This window comes from Calypte anna, chromosome 8 (assembly GCF_003957555.1).
Source record: "Calypte anna isolate BGI_N300 chromosome 8, bCalAnn1_v1.p, whole genome shotgun sequence".
NCBI lineage: Eukaryota > Metazoa > Chordata > Aves > Apodiformes > Trochilidae > Calypte > Calypte anna.
In genome coordinates, this window is record NC_044254.1 from 8028409 (window position 1) to 8048010 (window position 19602).

Consider the following 19602-nt stretch of genomic DNA (forward strand, 5'->3'; position numbering starts at 1 on the left):
TGATATTTGTTGATAGAGCAAGGTGTCAAGATGTAAGTAATTGAGATTTCTGGATGGAGACAGGAAGGACTTCTTGGTTCAAGACCTGGAATGGGACCTGACAACCTTTCATTTTCTAGGACAGTTTGTGATGGTGCCTTGATAGAGCCAGGACCACCTTGATTTTTTGGTAGCTGATCCAATGATAACATTGGAGCTGCTGTATGGGAACAGCCAACACATTTGTGTAGCACTGATGCCTTGCTGGGTGGAGTGAAGGTTGAGGGAGTGGTCTTACTGCCTCTCACCTATTGGGCTTTGTAGATATGCAGGTTTTTTCTTGCTGTTTTTCTAAGATTTTTTGAAAGCCATTGTGGGTAGTACACCTGACACTGAGCAGTGAGAGGCAATTTTGCATTGGCCTTTGGTGCCTTCATCTCAGAGGGCTTTTTTCTTTAACCTGACATAGTTCCACCATGGTCATGAAAACTGAACCAGCATGCTGTATTTGTGTAAAGTCAAAGGAGTCTATCTCAGTATTCATGCAGGATATCAATATGGGTTGATTTCTCACTGTGGAAATGAAGGAAGAAATATTTCTGTTGTTCCTTTTGCTGGATGATAAGGGAGATTTCACAACAGCTAAATCTTTGCTTTGGCAGCTCCATAGCCAAATAACTGGATGTACTTTTTATTACAAGAAAATGCGAAGAGAACCAAGGGAAGCTGACTCCCTGAGCACAGACAGGTCTTCTGTTGCAGGGACCTGCATCTCAAGACCAGATAAATCCATCTTGTAACAGAAGGCTCCAAAGGGGGCTGCATGGAGGGAAGATGATCCATGGGGTTGTGGGAAGAAAATTTAGAACTGCTGTTTATATTAATTTTTTGTCAAAAAAAAAAAAGCTTCACTTTTATTTAATATTCAAATTTGACAGTGGCAATTTCATAGTGACCCTCACAAAATGGACAAGTAGCTTAAAGAGATTCTTTGAAGAGGAAGTGCAGACATATGAAAACACATAAGCAAATGACAAAAAAATGGCAGAGCTGACACTTCTGCTCCTAATATGAACTCTTTATCAGCCACATTATGACATAAAACATCTCACTAATTGCACTTGACAAGAAGTCTATAAAAAAGATTGTAAAAAGGCTATTTGAAATATGGATTTAATCTACTATTGTAACTGTGAATTTTGCTTTACATGGTGCTTTAAGCTATTAGCTAATACTAGTAAGTTATTTTAAAATAAGCATTTCAAACACAAACCTCTACAGTTGTTTCAGTGAAACTTTAAGTCATATGATACTCAGTTCAGTGCTTTATAAAATTTCACTAAAGATTGAGAGCCACTATTTGAGTATAAAGCTGAGATGATCTGAATGATGCCGATTTTCTTGAAAATAGATGTGCCATCTGGGAAACAAGGACTGCCACCTCCTTTTGATAATGGAAGGAAATATCACTATATCACTGTCTTCTCCTTGAAAGAATATACAGTGCCTCCAACAGTGGAATTTGGATATCTATATTTCTGTGAAATTAAGGAAAATAATGTTGTCAGATAAAATACTGGCCAGTGGAGAGACCTATTACTTAGGCTGTTGAGGATATGAATTCTATAAAATAAGATGCAAACAGAAATACACCTAAGATAGAACCAGAAAGATACAGAAAAGGTACTTACATTTTTTAACATAAAGAGCCTTTCAGTTGCAGCCCCCAAACCTCAAACAAACCCCCATGGGAAAAGGTGAACAATTTTCTGTGAAGAGCAGCACTGCCCCCTGATCACTATTTTTACTGAGCAAGCAGGCCAAGAGAGAAGGAGCTTCACAAGCTGTTTGTTGCCTCACATGTGCCATGATTTTAGACAGTGCCTAAGCAACAGATGCTCTCTGTTATTCCCCACTAACTTCCAAGCATAGATAAAGAAGGGAATAAGGGAGACTTTTAAGGTCTGAAGAAAAAAACAGGGTAAGTTAAATGAAGTAATAGCAGCAAATTACAAATGTAGATACAAATATGTAGAAGTGTGAAACTCATCTTCCTCAGTTGGTAATTACTTCCCAACTTGACCTCTCTTGGTGACTGATCATCTTCTCCAGTAAGGAAACAAGGAGCAAGCTGCTGGAGCAGCAGACAGGCCTTACCCCAGCTAGCACACCAGGCAGAGAAGCTCCAGAGGGCTTTCTTTGGAGCCATTTTACTGAGCACCATGGGAAGGAATACTGTGATTTGGATCACATCCTCTCCTCCCATAGGCTCAGCTGCTCCCCATTATAGCTGCCACATCCCCAGCCTGGCAGCTGCTGGTGGTGTCCAGGCAGGGACACACCAGGGTTTTTCTATCCTGGTCTCTCAAACCAGGACAGCATGACAGATCACGAAGATTTTTTTAAAAAATCATTATTAAAAATTATTAAATTTTAATAAATCTATACTATCTTTTTAAATAAATCCATTAATATTTCATTCTTTACTGTAACCCATTCTTCTTTTGTTTTTTAAAATATATAATCAAAGAAAATTATATTTCGTCTGTTTCCAAGGAGGGAATTCTATTACTTACTAAAGTAAAAAATTGAGGGAGAGGAGTTGCTTGGATTATGCTTTGATAATCTAATCCTTAATTCCATTACCACAGAAGAAGAGGTAATATAAATAGCTGGGGGTTTTTTATACCTGCTGATCTGGCATGCATTCTCTCTAGATACAGAGAGAAACAACACTAAACTGTAACAAATCTCAAAAATGCAAATGCTTTTGCTTACTGTGGGGCCCAAAGGTGCTTTCCCTGCTGGTTACACCTCCAGCACTGCATTGCCAAGGGCAGTGCCACAGCAAAGCTGCTGCAGAAGCTCTTAAGGAGCATGGCCAAGTTTCTGAGATCCCTAAACCCCCCTCCCTCCTCTGGATGTACACATAATGCTGGACATCCACCTGTGAGCACAGATGACAGAAATGAAGACAGAATCTTTTTGATGAACATTGAGGCAGCGAATGCATCAAATACTTCATCTTCATTTTGGGCAGCTGTCACTAAACCTTCTACCCCATTCAGTGATAGCTCACATTTTTCTGTTTTATAGTTTTAGTGCTAGTGTAGTAATAGAATTATCTTCCTGTGACCCTTGACAAGTCTTCCAAGTGTCACTGCAGGTGAACTTCAGTTTTCTGAACATTCCATACGTGCCATGGACAGCACTTTGTGGGCTCCTCATGACTCTTTGCTCAAGTCTTTGAAATTGCAATGCATCCTCAAGTCAATCACTGTGCAAAGCTCCATCTTAACTTTCCCATGTGTGTGCTACTACTGCATTCTTCTGCTGCATTCCCAGTCCTCATCCCACAAAACACCTTGACTTCCCTCCCAACAATGCACTAACCACTCACTTCTAACCTATCTGTAGTTATCTTAAAAATATGAGGCCTTAATTCAGCTGTTGATACCAGGTAAAGAACACGTACATACCTTTCCTAGAGGCTTTCCTGAAGTCCATACTTAATTCCTTCTCTCAACACATCTTGGATACATCAGCTGTCCTCTCCTACACTGCACTTGAAATAAAGTTGTACCAGATTCTGCTCCAAAATGGTTTGGTTTGCAGTAAAATCCAACATAATCCCCGTGGTAAAAGTAAACTTGATTCTCATAGAAGCCTTGCAGCAGTACATTATTAGTCTCCATTTCTTTTTCTGACAAAGTACATGGCTCTAAAGAAGAGAGACATAATTGCTGTTGAAAAACCAATTCTTTTTGAAGCCCCATCATTTTGACTAGTCTGCACTAAAACTGTAGATTATTTCCCATTCTCTGAATATATTATACATGATATCACTGCATTTTTGGATACTGCAGACATGTCATATTTAAGAAAAGAAAAAATAATAAGCCAGAGAAGCTTCTACTTGCTTCTCTTAAAACTTCCATATCTAACTCAAAAAACCCCCTGAAGTTCAGATCTGCAATTCTAGTTGACAATACTTTCTTTATAAATTCTAAATATCTGAGTTTAGAGAGAGTTGGGGTTGCTCAGCTTGCAGAAGGGAAGGCTCCACAGAAAACTTAGCCATTTCAATAATTAACTAATTAAATAATAATAAATAATTAATAGGAGTTTGTAAGAAAGATAGAGACAGGATCCTTAGTAGAGCCTGTAGAGATACCACAAGGGGTAATGGTTAAACTCAAAGAAGGCAGATTCAAGAATAGATACAAGGAATAAATTCTTTTATCATGAGGGTATTAAAGTACTAAAAGAGGTTGCCCAGAGATGGTGGATGCCCCATCCCCAGAAACATCCAAGGTCAGCAACTTGGTCTCTCCGCTCATTGCAGGGCATCGGACTAAATAACCTTTAAAAGTCCTTTCCTACCAAAACTATTCTACAATTCTTTGAATTACAGAGAGAAATAATTATCTTACCACACCTACCTATACAGACTGGTGGGGAAGTCCACTGTCCTTCAGAACAGAAGATCCTCTCAGATCCTTCCAAAAAATGGTACTCAGAGCAAGTATACTGAACTGAAGAACCACTTTCATACTGGGGCAGGGCTGGGAGAGTCAGAGCTCCATTTGCAATTGAAGGTGGAGAATCACATTTTTCTGCAGGAGCTGGAATAAAATTAAAATACTTGGGAAAGGTGCAGCTTCAGAAACCAAAAACCCAGGAGCTTTAAATGCCTGTCAGCAGTAGATAGCTTTCTCTCCATTCTCAAGCAGTGTATTGTCTTTCTGTTTCATGACATCTCAGATCAGAACTCAACCTCTTCAGTTGTAACTATAAAAATCTCTTGTGTGCATTTAATGGTCTTGAGCAATCTTAAGACAGAGCTTTGAGCTTGGAGAAGAGCTCCTCACTCTTTTCTACACCTTTCTCCATCAAAGGAAGGTGTTTTGGTTTTCCATGCTTGGATGTATTTAGCAGCATAGCTTTCCTGTGCAAGGATACCTGCACACATCTGTATTGTTGGATCCTAAATGCCTATTACATGCCACAGATCCTAGGCCTGCACTGCTAAAGCAAATTGTTTCTGAACAGCTCTGAGACTGATTAATTAAAAAGGCAACTTAAATGTAATGTTTTACCTTGAATAATGCATTTTGGATATTTCAGTCTGCCCTGGTTACACTCAGTCCTGCCAGGAGATGGAATGGCAGTCTCAAGAAAACTGTATCCCTGTTTACATTCAAACTCCACGAGATCACCATGTAGGAAAATTAATTCTTCCTGTCTCCATTTCAGCTCTATGTTGTTTTCATTCATATCACTTACATTAAGAGCACATGGTTCTAGGAAAAAAAAAACCAACCCATAAAACAATAAAAAGCAACCTTAAGTGATTTCTTAGTTTCCTTTTGTAGCAGTCAAGAAAGAGAATCTGATAGTTCTAAAAGGTTTTCGAATCTAGCAAGAAAAAAAGAACTATGGATGTATAAAAAAGAATGCAAATGTACAGAAATGGGATGAAATAATAGAAATAAGTGGGGGAAAAAAAGCCTAACTTGGGAACAAGAAAACACACAGCAGAGAAGCAGTTATAATAATAAATTTCTGCAAGATCCACAAGAATCATAAGACATTGATATGGATGTTTTCCTGAAATTAACTCTAAGAGGTATGTGCTCTTTCTGGTCTTATTAGGTCAGGATTGAAGAGAAATCACAGAAAACATGGAAAGGAGAATGTGGTTATTTGGATGCTCAGGAAAAAATAATGCTCAGAGGAAATAAGTTTTCATTATTTCAAAGGATTTGTTAAATTTAAGAGTGCTAATCTGGACCTTTCAGTCCAAGTGAGGTACATTTTATTAACTTAGAAATGACTAAAACTGAACTGGTTCTCTCTTTGCATTTTTTTTACAAATTACAAACTTTTCAGTCAATTTAACAAAGAATGCTAGTAAAACAGAATCATTTCATTACAGGAAAGAGGAAAAGAGAAAAAAACCTACTCTTGTAGGTCATCAGAAATAGTATTATTTATGGAAGTTCTATGCACTGTTTTGAACTGCATACATAAGAGCAAGACAGAAAAATTAGAAGGTCCAGAATTATATTATAAAGACACATTATGGAAAACAAAGGCTGAAGGTTTAAAAATGAAAGTCCAAGAAGTCATTGTATTGCTTGTTAATCATGTCTAAAAGCCATTTTGGCAATGGCTGCAGTCATTCCTTCTACACATCTATTGAAGGACAGGAATAAAAATTCACTAAATGGAGAGCATAGGAGAAAGAAATTAGAGAATCCTCCTAAGAACTAGGGATAGCTATGTTCTAGAATAGCTCTCTCAGGAAAACTGAGTAGTACTCTTCTTAATTGTGTGTTTGAAGAACAGGCCAGATGAAGTGGCCTGGGTGTATTTGATTTTGGTTCACCCTCATGCTTCTGGAATCTCAAAATCTGGAATTTACCCAAATGAAAGAGAAAAGGTGGTCATGAACAAATTTTCTAGAGGTTCTTTCCAGTTTTATCTTTCTATATTAGATATGACAAAACTTTCTTACAAGACTCACCTAAGCAAGTTGGTTGTTCTGTCCAGTTTCCTTGCACACATAAAACAGTACTAGGTCCATCCAAGAAGTGGTAATGCTGACAACCATATTCTACTGAGGAACCATTTTTGTAACTTGTCCATAATGGACCAATAAGAAAACCATTTTTAATCACAGGTGGAGAGGTACAGTCCTGCTGCATTTCTAATAGGAAGTAGGGAGATAGGGAATTACATCTTTAGAACAACTTGAACACCAGTGAAAGTATCAGACCAATAATAGAGTGGGGAAAAAAATTACATTCAAATAAAACACAAACCAATACAATTTCTTTTTTGGAATTTTGTCTTCAGAAATTTTATGCTTGCCTTACTGAATTGCAGATAGGCATTAAATTTTCCTCTGCTCTCCACATCTGTCTGCTCTTAACTGGTTTACACTCAATATAGATCAGTTCTTTATCTGTAATGAGAAGGTCTTTGTTGCTTTGAAATGTTTAGCTCACATATGGTTTAAAATAAAGAAAAGAAACCTCACTGTTAATCAAAGGATCAGCAAAATGCTCATGAATGTGCATCTTCAGGCAATATTAAGAGAAATGGTACAAATGTCTGAAGGTAACTCCTAATGTATGACATAAATTTATAAATGCAGCACAGGCTTATAGGTGTAATTTATAATAACTAGAAATAACAACAATGGCCCTTTATTCAGACTGCTACAATGACACCTGCAGCACCAACATACATTTTCAAGAGTAAGGAACCGTATTACAGCAAAAGAATTCAAAAAAAGAACTCACAAAATACCTAGAATAGCATTGTAGAGTATTGAATTTCATTTTAAATAGAAAAAGAGTGTTCACCTACTCATATCTTCATTGCCATATGTTTTGCTTGTCCTTATTGCTCCATCTGCCTTGTGTGATGGTGGTGCCTCAGGTTCCCATTTATCCATAGTTCCTGTAACAATAGGAGAAACTTGGAGCCAATTTTCTTACAAATAACTCATTTTCCAATACTGAAACAGACACTGATGCATGGTAAGAGGCAATAAAATCAGTATCACAGAGAACTACCCAACACAGACATCAGCTGTGTCATCCTCTCTCTTGCTGAGTGAACAACAGATTGTTTGCAAACTCTGCAGAACTTTCCCTCTCAATCATTCTCACAGCAGAGGGGATAAACTACTTCACAGCTCTGGAAGCTGAGGCTCTTCAAAAAAAATCAAGGAATTGTTTGAAAAACAGTCTCTGTTGTCAGTCTTTTCACAAAAGTACTAACCAATACAAATAGGGGGGGATGTCCACTTTCCATTTACACATTGGATTTCTTCAGATCCTCTTCTTTCAAAGGAACTTTGACACTGTATGTGAACTTTGTCTCCATTATGATAGGTTCTTCTGACTGCAATGACATGGGCATGAGGAGGAAGTGGTGGTGGAGGACATTTACTTTTTACATCTGAAAGTAAAATTTGAGAACTTGTTTTCTCACTAATCAAAACCATGGACTGAATTAATACTGCTATACAGCATGCAAACCTACATGGTTTGGGTTGATCAAGAGTAATTGCTTACTCTCATTTTCTTAGCAGAAGGTGATTCTACATACAACAGGTATAAAATAGAGATAATACTGCACTGCTAAAAATAAATTTGGAATTTCCCCACAGTCTTTAAAAATGTTTTTCAAAGGATTTCAGGAAATAGAGATTTGTTATACCTTTATTTCTAATGCTACAGAAACAGCAATAATCACAGCCCATTTCCTGTCCCCAGATTTAGTTTACTATTTTTGTAGCCTCAAAACTCTATTTAGGTCATGATTTCTCCTGAGCACCCCAACTTCTCTGCACTCACCCCAAAATTACTGCTGTATCATCAGGTAAATACAGGTCTGGGGTCCTAACACATGCCATTTATTGAGAGATACTTGGACATTTTAAACACTGCTGTATTGTCTGGGAAAAGAAGAGGAATTTCATCTTTCTTCTCAATTACACAGTTTTCTACAAGGTTAGCTACAAAGGAATTACAAAACATTACTTCTACTGAAAACTGCACGTGAGATATCTGTATTTTTAAGGGCTAGACTAATTCTTTTTATGTCAAGCACCCCCCACACAACAATTACTGAATTTCCTTTAGAAAATATACACCATGGGAAAAAAATCCACTAAATATATATTGGATAAGAATACCACAGATTAAGCTTACACTAATAAAAATGATTGATTGTCTCATCCTCTGTCACCAACACTTTGCATCCCCTGTATATAAAGCAGAGAATTTGTTACTATGAGGCACTAAGATCTAAAGCTCAGAAGAAATCCTCATGAAGAGGACAATATCCAGATGAGACAGTGACTCACAGCCATCATGTTGAATGTTATAAATTCTCAGCTAACCTAAATATTGACTTGTAACATTTTCTGCTGGATACTATACCTCATCTGGTTCACTAGACATTGCATTCTTTTAATATTTTGTTTTCTAAGAATCTCCTTCATCCCTCAATGCCTGGCGAGGCTACAGAAATGGCTGAAGGCATCTTTCTGTCCTCGCGAGGGGAATTAATTTTTCATTAATTAGGCTGAAAAAGTACATTTTATTGAGGTTTTAAAACTCTGGAAGGTATCACAATCCCCAGGCTCAGCAGAAATTCCTTACAAGTTTTATTTTTGATACCTCTCAGGAGGCATGTTCTCACCTCATAAGGTAGGATGATTAAATATTCTTGATTAAATATTCATGTGAACTGAACATGGTTTAACTTGAGTTTCTGGGGCTGAACAACTTCCCTGTGGTTGCTGGTTCCTGTTTCTCCAGGATACAACATGAGCAAGAGTCAGTACCTGCTCTATTTTTAGAATCCACTGAAATCTAATTCCAACCAGAATTCCCTCCCTCTAGGCCTTTCAGTCAACATTTTATTTCTATTGAGGCTGTGAACTGGTACAAAAAGCATGTCATGCAAGAAGCTATTCACCAAAAATTTAACATTACAAAACCATGAAAATAAGGTACCTTCACACAATGGTGGGTCTGGATGCCATCCAAAATAATAACATTGAATTAGGTCAAATTCACTGACAGAATAATTTTCCTCACAGAAAAAGTGAACCACGTCTCCCTCTTCATAGATTTTCTTCACAGGACTGAAACCTCCATGGGCCATTGCACTTAGAGAGGAGCAAGTTCTTTCTAGGAAGAAAACACACAGCAGTGAAAAACAGTTGAGGAAGAATCCCCTCTCCCACCCAAAAAAAAAAAATTAAACAAGCCTTTTTGTAAATGTTTGTTTGTAAACTTGTAGAAAAAATATCACATTTCAAACAGAAAAACTTTCCAGTCTATTACATACTGGTGCAGCTTGGAGTAAGGGACCAGCCATGTGTTAGACACACTGCTTCTCCTGTAATATTTCCTCCTGCTGTGTAATATCCCTCATCACATCTGTACTGCAGGGTTTCATTCAGTCGAAGCTCTTGCTGGGCTGTGAAGTAGCTGCCATGATGTAAATTGGGTACTTGACACGACTCTTAAGTAAATAAAGCATATGCATAATGTTATTTGCTCTTCTCAAGTCGTTAATCTAAAAAAATTCCTTAGAAACAACTTCAAAACATCCAAAGCAAAATCTTAGGAAATTATGAGCAATTTAAAATGAGCAAATTATGAGCAAATTAAAATTTAAATTTAGTTTTAGTTGAAACTAAAACACAAGTTTTGCAGTCATCATTTTGGAAGAAAACTTGGATGGCAATAAATTTATTTCTGATGTGATTTCCTCTGTACTGATTCCTTCCACATTTAATTTTATCTATAGAAATTCACAAAGCTATCTGACAACTTCCCAGCTGAATTGTATACATGCAGGACAGACTATAAAGGAGAAAAACACAGAATCCTACTGATTTCTTTAGTGCAGCTTGGCTGGGAGGACCATCCTTCAGGCTGACATTGTAGTGTATCTTCAGTACCACCACTGGGAGTGTGGTAGCCTGGATTGCAGTTGTATTGCAGTTTCTCAAATATTTTGAAGTAGTTTTCTGTACCATAAAAAAACCCGTTTTCCAAAAGAGGCTTGTTACACTTTTCTAAAATAAAAGAGACACCTTGGTTAGAAAGAATCAATGGGATATTTTTATTCTATGATAAATAAAGGGAGTTTTTAGCTATTCTGATCTAACCTTGTTTCCTTGACCTGCTGAAGAAACTCTGCTGCACCCATCAAACAACATCTCAAACTGATGGTAATGACATGGACCACTGCAACCACCTAGAGATAGGGAGGCTCTAGAGGATATTAATCTGGGCTGAAGCTGTCTATTAAATAGTTTTCCCTATAAATAAACAGATATGGTAAATGCCCTTAAAATATGTATTACCGTAAAAACATTCCATATGTTGTATGACAGGCTTGAGAAGTGGGCCCGTGCCAATCTCATGGAGTTCAATATGGCCAAGTGTAAAGTCCTGCACTTGAGTCAGGGCAACCACAAGCATGAACACAGGTTAGGCAGAGAATGGATTGAGAACAGCCCTGAGCAGAAGGACTGCAGGGTGTTGGTTGATAAGAAGCTCAACATGAGCCAGCAACATCCCCTTGCAGCCCAGAAAGCCAGCAGTGTTCTGAGCTGCATCAAAACCTGTGCAGGCAGCAGGGAAGGGAGGGGATTTGCTCTGCTCTCCCCTGACCCTATCTGGAGTAGTGTGTCCAGCTCTGGAACCCTCAGCACAAGGACACATGGAGCTGTTAGACTGAGTCCAGAGGAGACCATGAAGATGCTCAGAGGGCTGGAGCAGCTCTTCTATGAGCACAGGTTGAGACAACTTGGGTTGTTCAGCCTGAAGAAGAGAAAGCTCTGAGGAAAGCTTAATAGCAGCCTTGCAGTGCCTTAAAGGCAACAAGAAAGCTGGGGAGGGACTTTTCATAGGGTGTATAGTGACAGGACAAGGGGTAATGGCTTTAAATGGGAAGAGGGCAGACTGAGGTTACACATTAGAAATTCTTTAGAGTGAGGGTGGTGAGACACTGGCCCAGGGTGCCCAGGGAGGCTGTGGGTGCCCCATCCCTGGCAGTGTTCAAGGCCAGGCTGGATGGGGCCTTCAGCAACCTGGTCTGGTGAGAGGTGTCCCTGCCCATGCAGGGGGGTTGGAACTAAAAGGTCTTTAAGGTCCCTTCCACCCCAAACCATTCTATTATTATAACCATATATAATTTGCATATACAAAGGACTGATTTCACCTTGTCCTAACTTAGACATTTTATCCCACCTCTTATGCAACTTCTCTTCCTGTGTGTTCAAGGAAATCCTGCTAGAAAAGTTTCTGGCTAGAAACAATAATGTGTTGCTAGAAGCAATAATGTGATTTTTAGAAGGTAACTCACTGTAGCATTGTGGCACTGGAGACCATCCCTCTGCTGTACACGTGATTCTTCCTTCCTGAGTCCCCATCTCAGTTGTGTAACCAACCAAACAAGAATAGGAAAGTTTTTTATCCTTACGCATAGGGAAATAGAAACTTTTGAAATTATAATAGTATTGGGCAATCTGTCCATTTTCTACATGTGGCAAATCACAAGGCGTATCTGCAAAACAAGAGAATACATTTCTCAATAAAAAGCTCAGGCATGAACTTGCTTTCTGCATTCATTTCTTTAATATCTGCTGCATTGATGTAGGCTTTCTAATGAGGGGGATGAAATTCTGAGTACCTACAAGCATGAAGGGTCTTGTAAGACTCACCAGAATCAAGACAGGAGAGACTGCCAAGAGGCAATATGAGAACTCAACTTGCTGGAGGAATTTAAGAACAGTCAGTGGAAAAGAAAGAACAAAAGCAGAACTGCAACTAAAACAACCCTAATAAACCAGTAAGAGGAGGGAACCTGTGAAAGGAGTTGTCCTGAATATGACATGAAGTTATTAAAAAAAACAAAACAACAAAAGACAAGTGTTTGGACTGCTTATCCTTTAGTTATCCTCTTAATAGCATTACAAGGAAACCTCACCTGAATCAAGTTTTAAATTGCAATTGGGAAGAATCTTCCCCAAGTTGGCACTGCTGCACTAATCCTATACCTGTTAGAACCAAAATAACTAAGGATTGCTCTATCAAGCAATAGTGTCACTCAAATTTACTGCATTTACTAGACTTTTAAAAAGAAATTTATAGTAATAAAAAGAAACAGTTGCTACCTACATACCTTTTGTTTGTCTTTCCAAAGTTTAGCAGAGTAATTTCAACTGCTTTGCATAAGGACAAAACTTTAGTGAAGAGATGGGAAGTTGCAACAAATATGTTGGAGTTAGACACACATTAGGTACAAAATTAAGTGCAAAAAAGAGACACCTTTTCACCCAATGGAGATGTATGCTCATATACAGTCCACAGCTTTGTGAACTTGCTGTTCAAGTGGTATGTAAAATATATAAACCCAGGAAGTATTAAGCAATATTGAAAGTAGAAATAAAAAATGTGGAACCACCCCAGCCTAGGTTCTGTTGGTTCTATTTAACTTCCACTCTCACTCTGTAGTAAGCCAAAAGATTTCAGTCACCAAGGTACTTCAATATATAAAATGCTTTAATGAAACAAAATTCCGTTTTCATAAGTGCCTAAAACCGTTAAGATACATTTTAAAAGAAAAACTTTTTCTGAATAAAACTCTGAACTTTTAATAATATAGCTTTGAAGCTTTGTTATGAATCCACAGCCCTGAGTTTCAGTGACAGCTGAATAATGATCAGCATTCTCACAACAAGATTACATTCAAAAAGCAGTGGTTACTCTTGGCAAAGATATGAAAAACATTGCATTTAAGTTACCTGTGCTGCATGTTCTAGATTTAATGTACATTCAAACAACAATTGAATTCAGTGTATTTACCTTCTGCAAAGAGTTTGCCTGAATACATCATAAATAGGAAGAAGCTTTTAAATCTCATCTTCATTACCATCTGCATCAACAGCTTCCCCAACCTGTGAAAGCTCCCTAAGTAATACTTTTGTAAATGATTAACTGGATTGTCAAAGGTATTCACAAATTCCTTAGTGCTCATGGTATTTTGTGAGAAGTTATTTTGCTGCAAACACTATTTTCATTTATTTTAGTTCTCCAACTATGCTAACACTAGACTTGCAGAATTCTATTTCCATTTGGCAGACATCACATTGGTTTAGAGGACAGAATTTATCATTTGTCAGGGAAACAAGGCAACAAGCTTATGGAACAATTTAAACTGACTGAACTCTGTTCCCCTCTGAAGCTCCTGTGCCACGAGTTTAAAGGGCATTCTGTTATCAGATCACTTACCTTGGCTGAAATAAGAGGAAATGGAAAATTTTCCCCTCTCCCAGCATACCCCCATAGAACCAGTCAGTTGGAGTCTATATATTATTAATTCTGCAGGCTTTTACATTAAGAACATAGACACTGCTATTATGTATCTGTTGGCCTCTTTGGAGCCTTTTCTTGAAACAATCAAAAAAACCCCAAAACTCATTTCCAGTGCATTGTCACCTAACTGCCTACTGGCTGCTTAGCATTGTGTTCCACCACTGGGAGGAATAATCTCTAAATGTTGAAGCAAGAGGGTATCATTTTACAGTTTTCATTTCCTTGACCTACTCTAAGAATAAGCATCTCCAGGGCACAAGAAAAAAGAATTCAAGGGTAATGCTGTGATGATTACAGGGGAAATGCATGCTTGCATGTAACAGGTCACCTGATAGAAGAAAGCCCTCACAAATCACCTCTCAAAATATCAGCTCAGCATTTCTAAATTCACCCTTAACACATCCCATTGTTCCATCATCACCTTGTTTTAAAAAATAGGAATTAAAAAAAAAATTCCAATAGTCACACACATGTTCCTTCAAAGCCAAGCTCTCTAGAAACAGCCACCAGTACTGAAATCCACAGACTCTGCCTCCCTTCCTATCTAACCCCCTCCAGATCAGACACCACAACTGACCCACAAAAACAGCTGTTTTAATAGAATTCTACAATATTTCATCAGAGTGAGGAATACCATGTTGTTTGTAAGATTCACAAATACATAATAACAAGGCATCACTTCAGTAGTGAAATTTCCAGGACTTATGATTTTATTGTACAATTGGTTTTGGTCATGGTACAAAATTGTTTTTCAAAAGCTGTACACAATACAAAAATATTACAGAAATGTTAAACTGCAATTTGAAAAGTTATTGTCAAGGCTAGATTGATATTTAATTGCTTTCTTTAAAAAAACATTTAGCTGTCTACTACATACATAATGTACAAATAGAGTTCCATATACATAACATACATTTCAGTTGCAGGAAATACCAAGTGTGTCCATCACCATCAGAATTGCTTGCAGAGGATCAACTATTTCTTGCATGTTGTCTTTCCTCAAAACCCAGTCTGGTTTAATTCTGTGGAAATATTAGTGGTTTGTCAGTAAAATATTATATTGCCACAGCAAAAACAGGAAACTAATTTTTAAGCTCTTACCTTGAAACAGTTTTTATTCTCAGAGGAGTTACAGGAATAGAGGAAGTTCCACTTAAGAAGGTGTTTGCTTTCAGCTTCACAAGTGTTCTTTCTGCATCCATTTTGTGCTTCCGAGCTGTAAGTTTATAAAGGCTTTGAATGCAAGGAACAGCTCTTGGAATGCTTCGTATTTCCTGAGGAGAGGAGAAAACAGCACTCTTAATACTACAAGTTTAAAAGCATCTTAAATCAAGAAATCCATTTTATTCACTGAAAATGGAATGTTTATCATTTATGCTGAACAATACCATTGTAAAGCAAGCATATCTACAGCCTATCTGATTCAACAACTGGCATGCAGCTTAAGGTCTCAGAAAATCAGGCTCTTAAAAGTCAGATTTTGTTACTTTCTCTCTAAAACCAATTTTCACACACTGATTGGTACAGAGAGACAAATTAGTGCTTGCATTCCTCATTATAGTAACAAAAGAATAATGCAGTAGTCAGATGTACAGTATAAATTAAGTGCTTGTACCCGGACAAACAGTGAATTTATAGGACAAAACCCAAACTCCTCTAATAACCTCAGTAGAGGTTCTAGCAATAAGCATGAATAAAGGAAATTTCCTTCTGAAACAGGCTATGACTGTTACAATAGAGTATGGCAACACAAAGTCATGGGCAATTACAGTGCCAGTTGTTACTGACAACAGAGATCTTCACTTTAGCTGAAAAGCAGTAATAAGCTTTCAGAAATGGAATAAAAGTGGCAACTAGGCTATATCTAATGCTAAGCAATTCAGAGAAAGCCATTAAAACCCTGGGAATACAAATTGCAATATCATAATCTTGCAAGGATTGCAAGACCAAAACCTCAGTGTCTTACTGAATAGCTCCAGGTGACCAGAGAATACAAACCACAAAATGATGAGTGCTTTCACAATCCAGAAATGCATTTTTTAAAAAATTAAGTTTAGTTATAATTAGCATGACAGCCATAATAGGTAGAGAATGAGAGAAAAAAAAATACAAACTTCACCCAAACATGCATGAAAAGCATGTAAAACCAAGTTATTAAACCCCAAACATTTGTGTCTTACCAAAGCTCTTTTTGAGTCCTTTGAAAGGATGGCCAACAAACAACAGGTCTTGGTGAAAATGCTTCCTCCTTTCTCTGAAACTTTGTCCCCAGCCTTTCCTCTGTACATCTGCAGTAGGTCTAGTAGAGTATCTATAGAATTTCCTACTTCATAAACTGCTTGAGTAGTTCTTTCATACTGTTGTACAAGAAAGAGACAAGACAGCTATGTAGAAAGACCTCTTAAATACCTTTCAGTTTAGAAGAAAAAGCAAAATCCACATTCTCCCCAGATTATATTTGTACCTGATCAGGTAGCCAAGTAATAAAAATCACTTCTGTATCTTCCACCGTCCTAACAGTTTACAAGAGGCAACACTTTGTGCTTCCCCTCTTGTTTAGAAACCCATAGAGTTTGACTTTACTATTAACATAGAAGAATAAATTAGAATAAATTTAGAGAAACTGAAAAGTAAGTTTAGCCTAAATGCTGGTTCCTCCACCCTCTCCCCCTTGAAATAAAAATAAAGGAATTTGAATGTAAGTGCCTATAGGATGGATGCAAGATCAAAAACTGTATTTACCAAATATTTTAAATTTCAAAGTAGCCATCAATCCATATTTCAAACAACCATCAATCCATAGTTGATAACTACAGTACTACTACAGAACTGAAGCAGCTTAAGTGAAAGCAGAGTCTGTTGTATGACATGATTTGGGGAAAAGTAGACAGTGTACATATATATTTCTACCTTAAAGTAACTCTATAGCTTATCCAAAGTACTACAGTTTTGCATTCCTCCACAATTTTAGGCACTTCCAGAGTTTCATGCAATACATGGGATACATTGCAACATAATCAGGTAAAAGTAAAATGATTACTTTAGGACCAGGAAATAATTTTCTTTGGCCCAAAGGAAAATTAAATCATAATTATGACAAATAGATAATTGGTTACAAAATAACATTGCTGGAACTCATTAACTGTTTTTTTTCCTCAGAATTAGTAATTTTGTTGTTTCAAATTCATTCATATATTTTGTGGATAAATAAATACTACAGTGAAATACTCTACAGTGTCTAAAACTGGATAAGAAAATATTGTTACCTTTGAAACATTAAGTAGAACCTGAATTGCATATCTGATCACATCCATGCATGGAACACTCCGGTTGCAGCTTCGGATCAGAACAAAAATAGTGCAGATTGCTCTGCTCTGGGCCATGCTTTCACAGCAGAGTGGGGACAGCCTAGTAGCCACCTCTGTGGTAATTAAGGAAAAAAATTAATAAAGAAGCTCAAAGCTCAAGGAATTTAATTGCAAATGAGAGTTTTTTTTACTTTTAAGTAGTAGCATAAATGAGTAAAACCTGCAATAAATGATTTCAACAAGTATTTCTAAATAAATAGTCTTAATATTCCAGACTAAAACTTAAGCAGACAAAACAATCCAGGGAGAACTTATACTGATAGCAAATATAACTGACTTATTAATGCATAGTATTACTAGGACTGGCAGGAAATATGAGCAATCATATAGGATTTCTTTTCTCTACATAGCCAGTTTCATATTATTCTTAAGTCAATAATTTCAGTTTGGGAAAAAACCTGCTTTACACTAACACATTCCCATTTTACAATCATATAGAAAGTCTAAAAATCATTACCAACATCTCTCTGCTTTAAAAGTCTTTCTATCATTCTGGAAATCTATCAGTTATAATAAAATGAAATACTGACCAAGATGCTTTAATGCCTCAAGAATGTAAGAAATATGCTTGTATTTCAGAAGGTATTCAATAGCAATTGCTGTTCTGTTGCACAATTTGTTTTCTTCTCTGCTCTTTTCATTAGCCTTTTCTAAACTACGTCTTAAAGCTTTAGTTTTTGGTGTGTCGTGAGTCTTTCTCCAGTAATATCCTCTCCACAATGCCTAAAGAAAAGGAATTTCACAAAGAGAAAATAAGTTGTGAACAAGAGACAATAAATAGTACTCCCACTACCATACAATTCCAAATCGGTTTGACACAAGTCTGACAAAGTATTTACTTATCTTGGTTATTAATTTTGAAGTAATCACCATTCAGTTTAATTTTCCAAATACTGGGTTTTCAAGACAAAAAAGCAAACCAAACATGCATATACACTCCACACACATTCCCAGATAAGTCACCTCAGTGAATATTCTTATTCTTATTCTTACTTCATGATCTCCATGCATTTATCTTTGATCTTTTTCAGTCTAAACTGAAGCTGACTTACTTGTAATTAAACTGGTGAAGTCATCAGCCAAAGTCAACAATTTTTCCCCAAAAACCCATGAAAGATAAAAAAATAAAATTCAAAATAATACTGTAGTTTTCTTAAAAAAACTGTTTACCTGAAATTTAATTATTCCAACTGCAAATCTTCTCTTACGTCTGCAGGCAAGGAATCTTCGTGCATTTCTCTGGATGATGGCTGCTGCATCCCTTCTGTGATTTAGCCAGCCTCGAATCACACGTTGTAACTGAATGATTCTTTGATAATCTCTTAGAAATCTCTTTCGTTGCATTTTTGCTCGGAACCATCTCTGTTTAAAATTAAAGCATCTTTCTATTTATTTCTTTAAGAATTTTTCCCTTAATCCCTGTTTCCCATCCTAAACAAGCACTGATAAAAACTGAAGAACTATTACAACATGAGCTTTGACAGATAAGGCACTATAAACATTACTTGCACTTGTACAACCACCCTGACACAGCTCTGATTATCCTTGGAGTAGCTGAAATGTGAGACTGCAAAATTAAATCTTAATTAGGAACAGTTATAGAAGCATTCTCTCTATAGACTTGACTACTATTTTCAATAGGAAATGCCCTACAATGTACTAGTGTAGATCTGGTCCAACTGTCAGCCCAGTTCAGCGCTGACCAAAAGTCAGTGCATTTTATTAGGGGCATTATCCAAATGCCTCTTGAATACTGACAGGCTTGGGGCATCCCCTTGTCCAGGAAGCCTGTTCCAGTGTTTGAACAGCTTGTTTGGAAAGAAATGCTTCTTTACATCCAATCAAAACCTTCCCTTGTGTAGCTGTGAACTATTCACACTTGTCCAATCACTGGATAACTGGGAGATCAGCATCTCCCTCTTCATGTCCCCTCAGGAAGCTGCAAAGAGCAATAAGGTTTCCTCTCAGCCTACTTTTCTCCAAAGCAAAGAAACTCAAATTCCTCAGCTGCTCCTCATTTTTTCCAGCCATTTAACCAGCTTTGCTGTTCCCCTCTGGATGCCTGCAAAGATCTGAACATCTTTCTGAAACTGTGGGGCCAACAACCAGACACAGCATCCAAGGTGAGGCCACATCAGTGCTGAATACTGTGGGATAATCACTGAATTTGACTGGTTTGTCATGCTGTGTGTGATGAACCCCAGGGTGCTGGTTGTTGCCCTCTTGATTGCCTGGGCACTGCTGGGTGACACTGAGCCTGCTCCCAACCAGCACCTTCAGACCCCTTTCTTCAGGTCTGCTCTCCAGACACTCCTCTCCCAGTTTACACTTGTGTC

At 37.4% G+C, this 19602-nt stretch overlaps 1 protein-coding gene across 4 annotated transcripts; it reads right to left on the reverse strand.

Annotated features, from left to right (window-relative positions):
* Positions 1 to 921: 921 nt before the first annotated feature.
* Positions 922 to 13470, reverse strand: LOC103537063 (coagulation factor XIII B chain). Of its 4 annotated transcripts, none has more exons than XM_030455324.1 (12): positions 13389 to 13470; positions 11887 to 12087; positions 10406 to 10591; positions 9856 to 10032; positions 9519 to 9695; positions 7774 to 7896; positions 7357 to 7449; positions 6509 to 6691; positions 5079 to 5282; positions 4422 to 4604; positions 3459 to 3700; positions 922 to 1517 (listed from the first exon to the last, which is right to left on the reverse strand). In XM_030455324.1, the coding sequence occupies exons 1-11, from the start codon at positions 13462 to 13464 to the stop codon at positions 3489 to 3491; spliced, it is 1815 nt and encodes a 604-aa protein (XP_030311184.1). In that variant the 5' UTR covers positions 13465 to 13470; the 3' UTR covers positions 922 to 1517; positions 3459 to 3488. The 4 variants fall into 4 exon arrangements, with proteins under 4 accessions (XP_030311184.1, XP_008501535.2, XP_030311185.1 ...); XM_008503313.2 differs by having other exon boundaries at positions 7774 to 7953; XM_030455323.1 differs by lacking the exon at positions 922 to 1517 and adding an exon at positions 1945 to 2341 and having other exon boundaries at positions 7774 to 7953.
* Between the last annotated feature and the right edge of the window lie 6132 nt (positions 13471 to 19602).

Bases quoted from the DNA above. Each gene is read 5' to 3' on its own strand.
- LOC103537063 (XM_008503313.2), bottom strand. From the start codon at position 13,464: ATGCAGATGGTAATGAAGATGAGATTTAAAAGCTTCTTCCTATTTATG. The intron at 10,592-11,886 runs GTGAGTTACCTT...CTTTTATTTTAG, and splicing joins TCCAGTGCCACAATGCTACA to AAAAGTGTAACAAGCCTCTT. The intron at 10,033-10,405 runs GTAGGATTCTGT...TATTTACTTAAG, and splicing joins AAGCTGCACTAAAGAAATCA to AGTCGTGTCAAGTACCCAAT.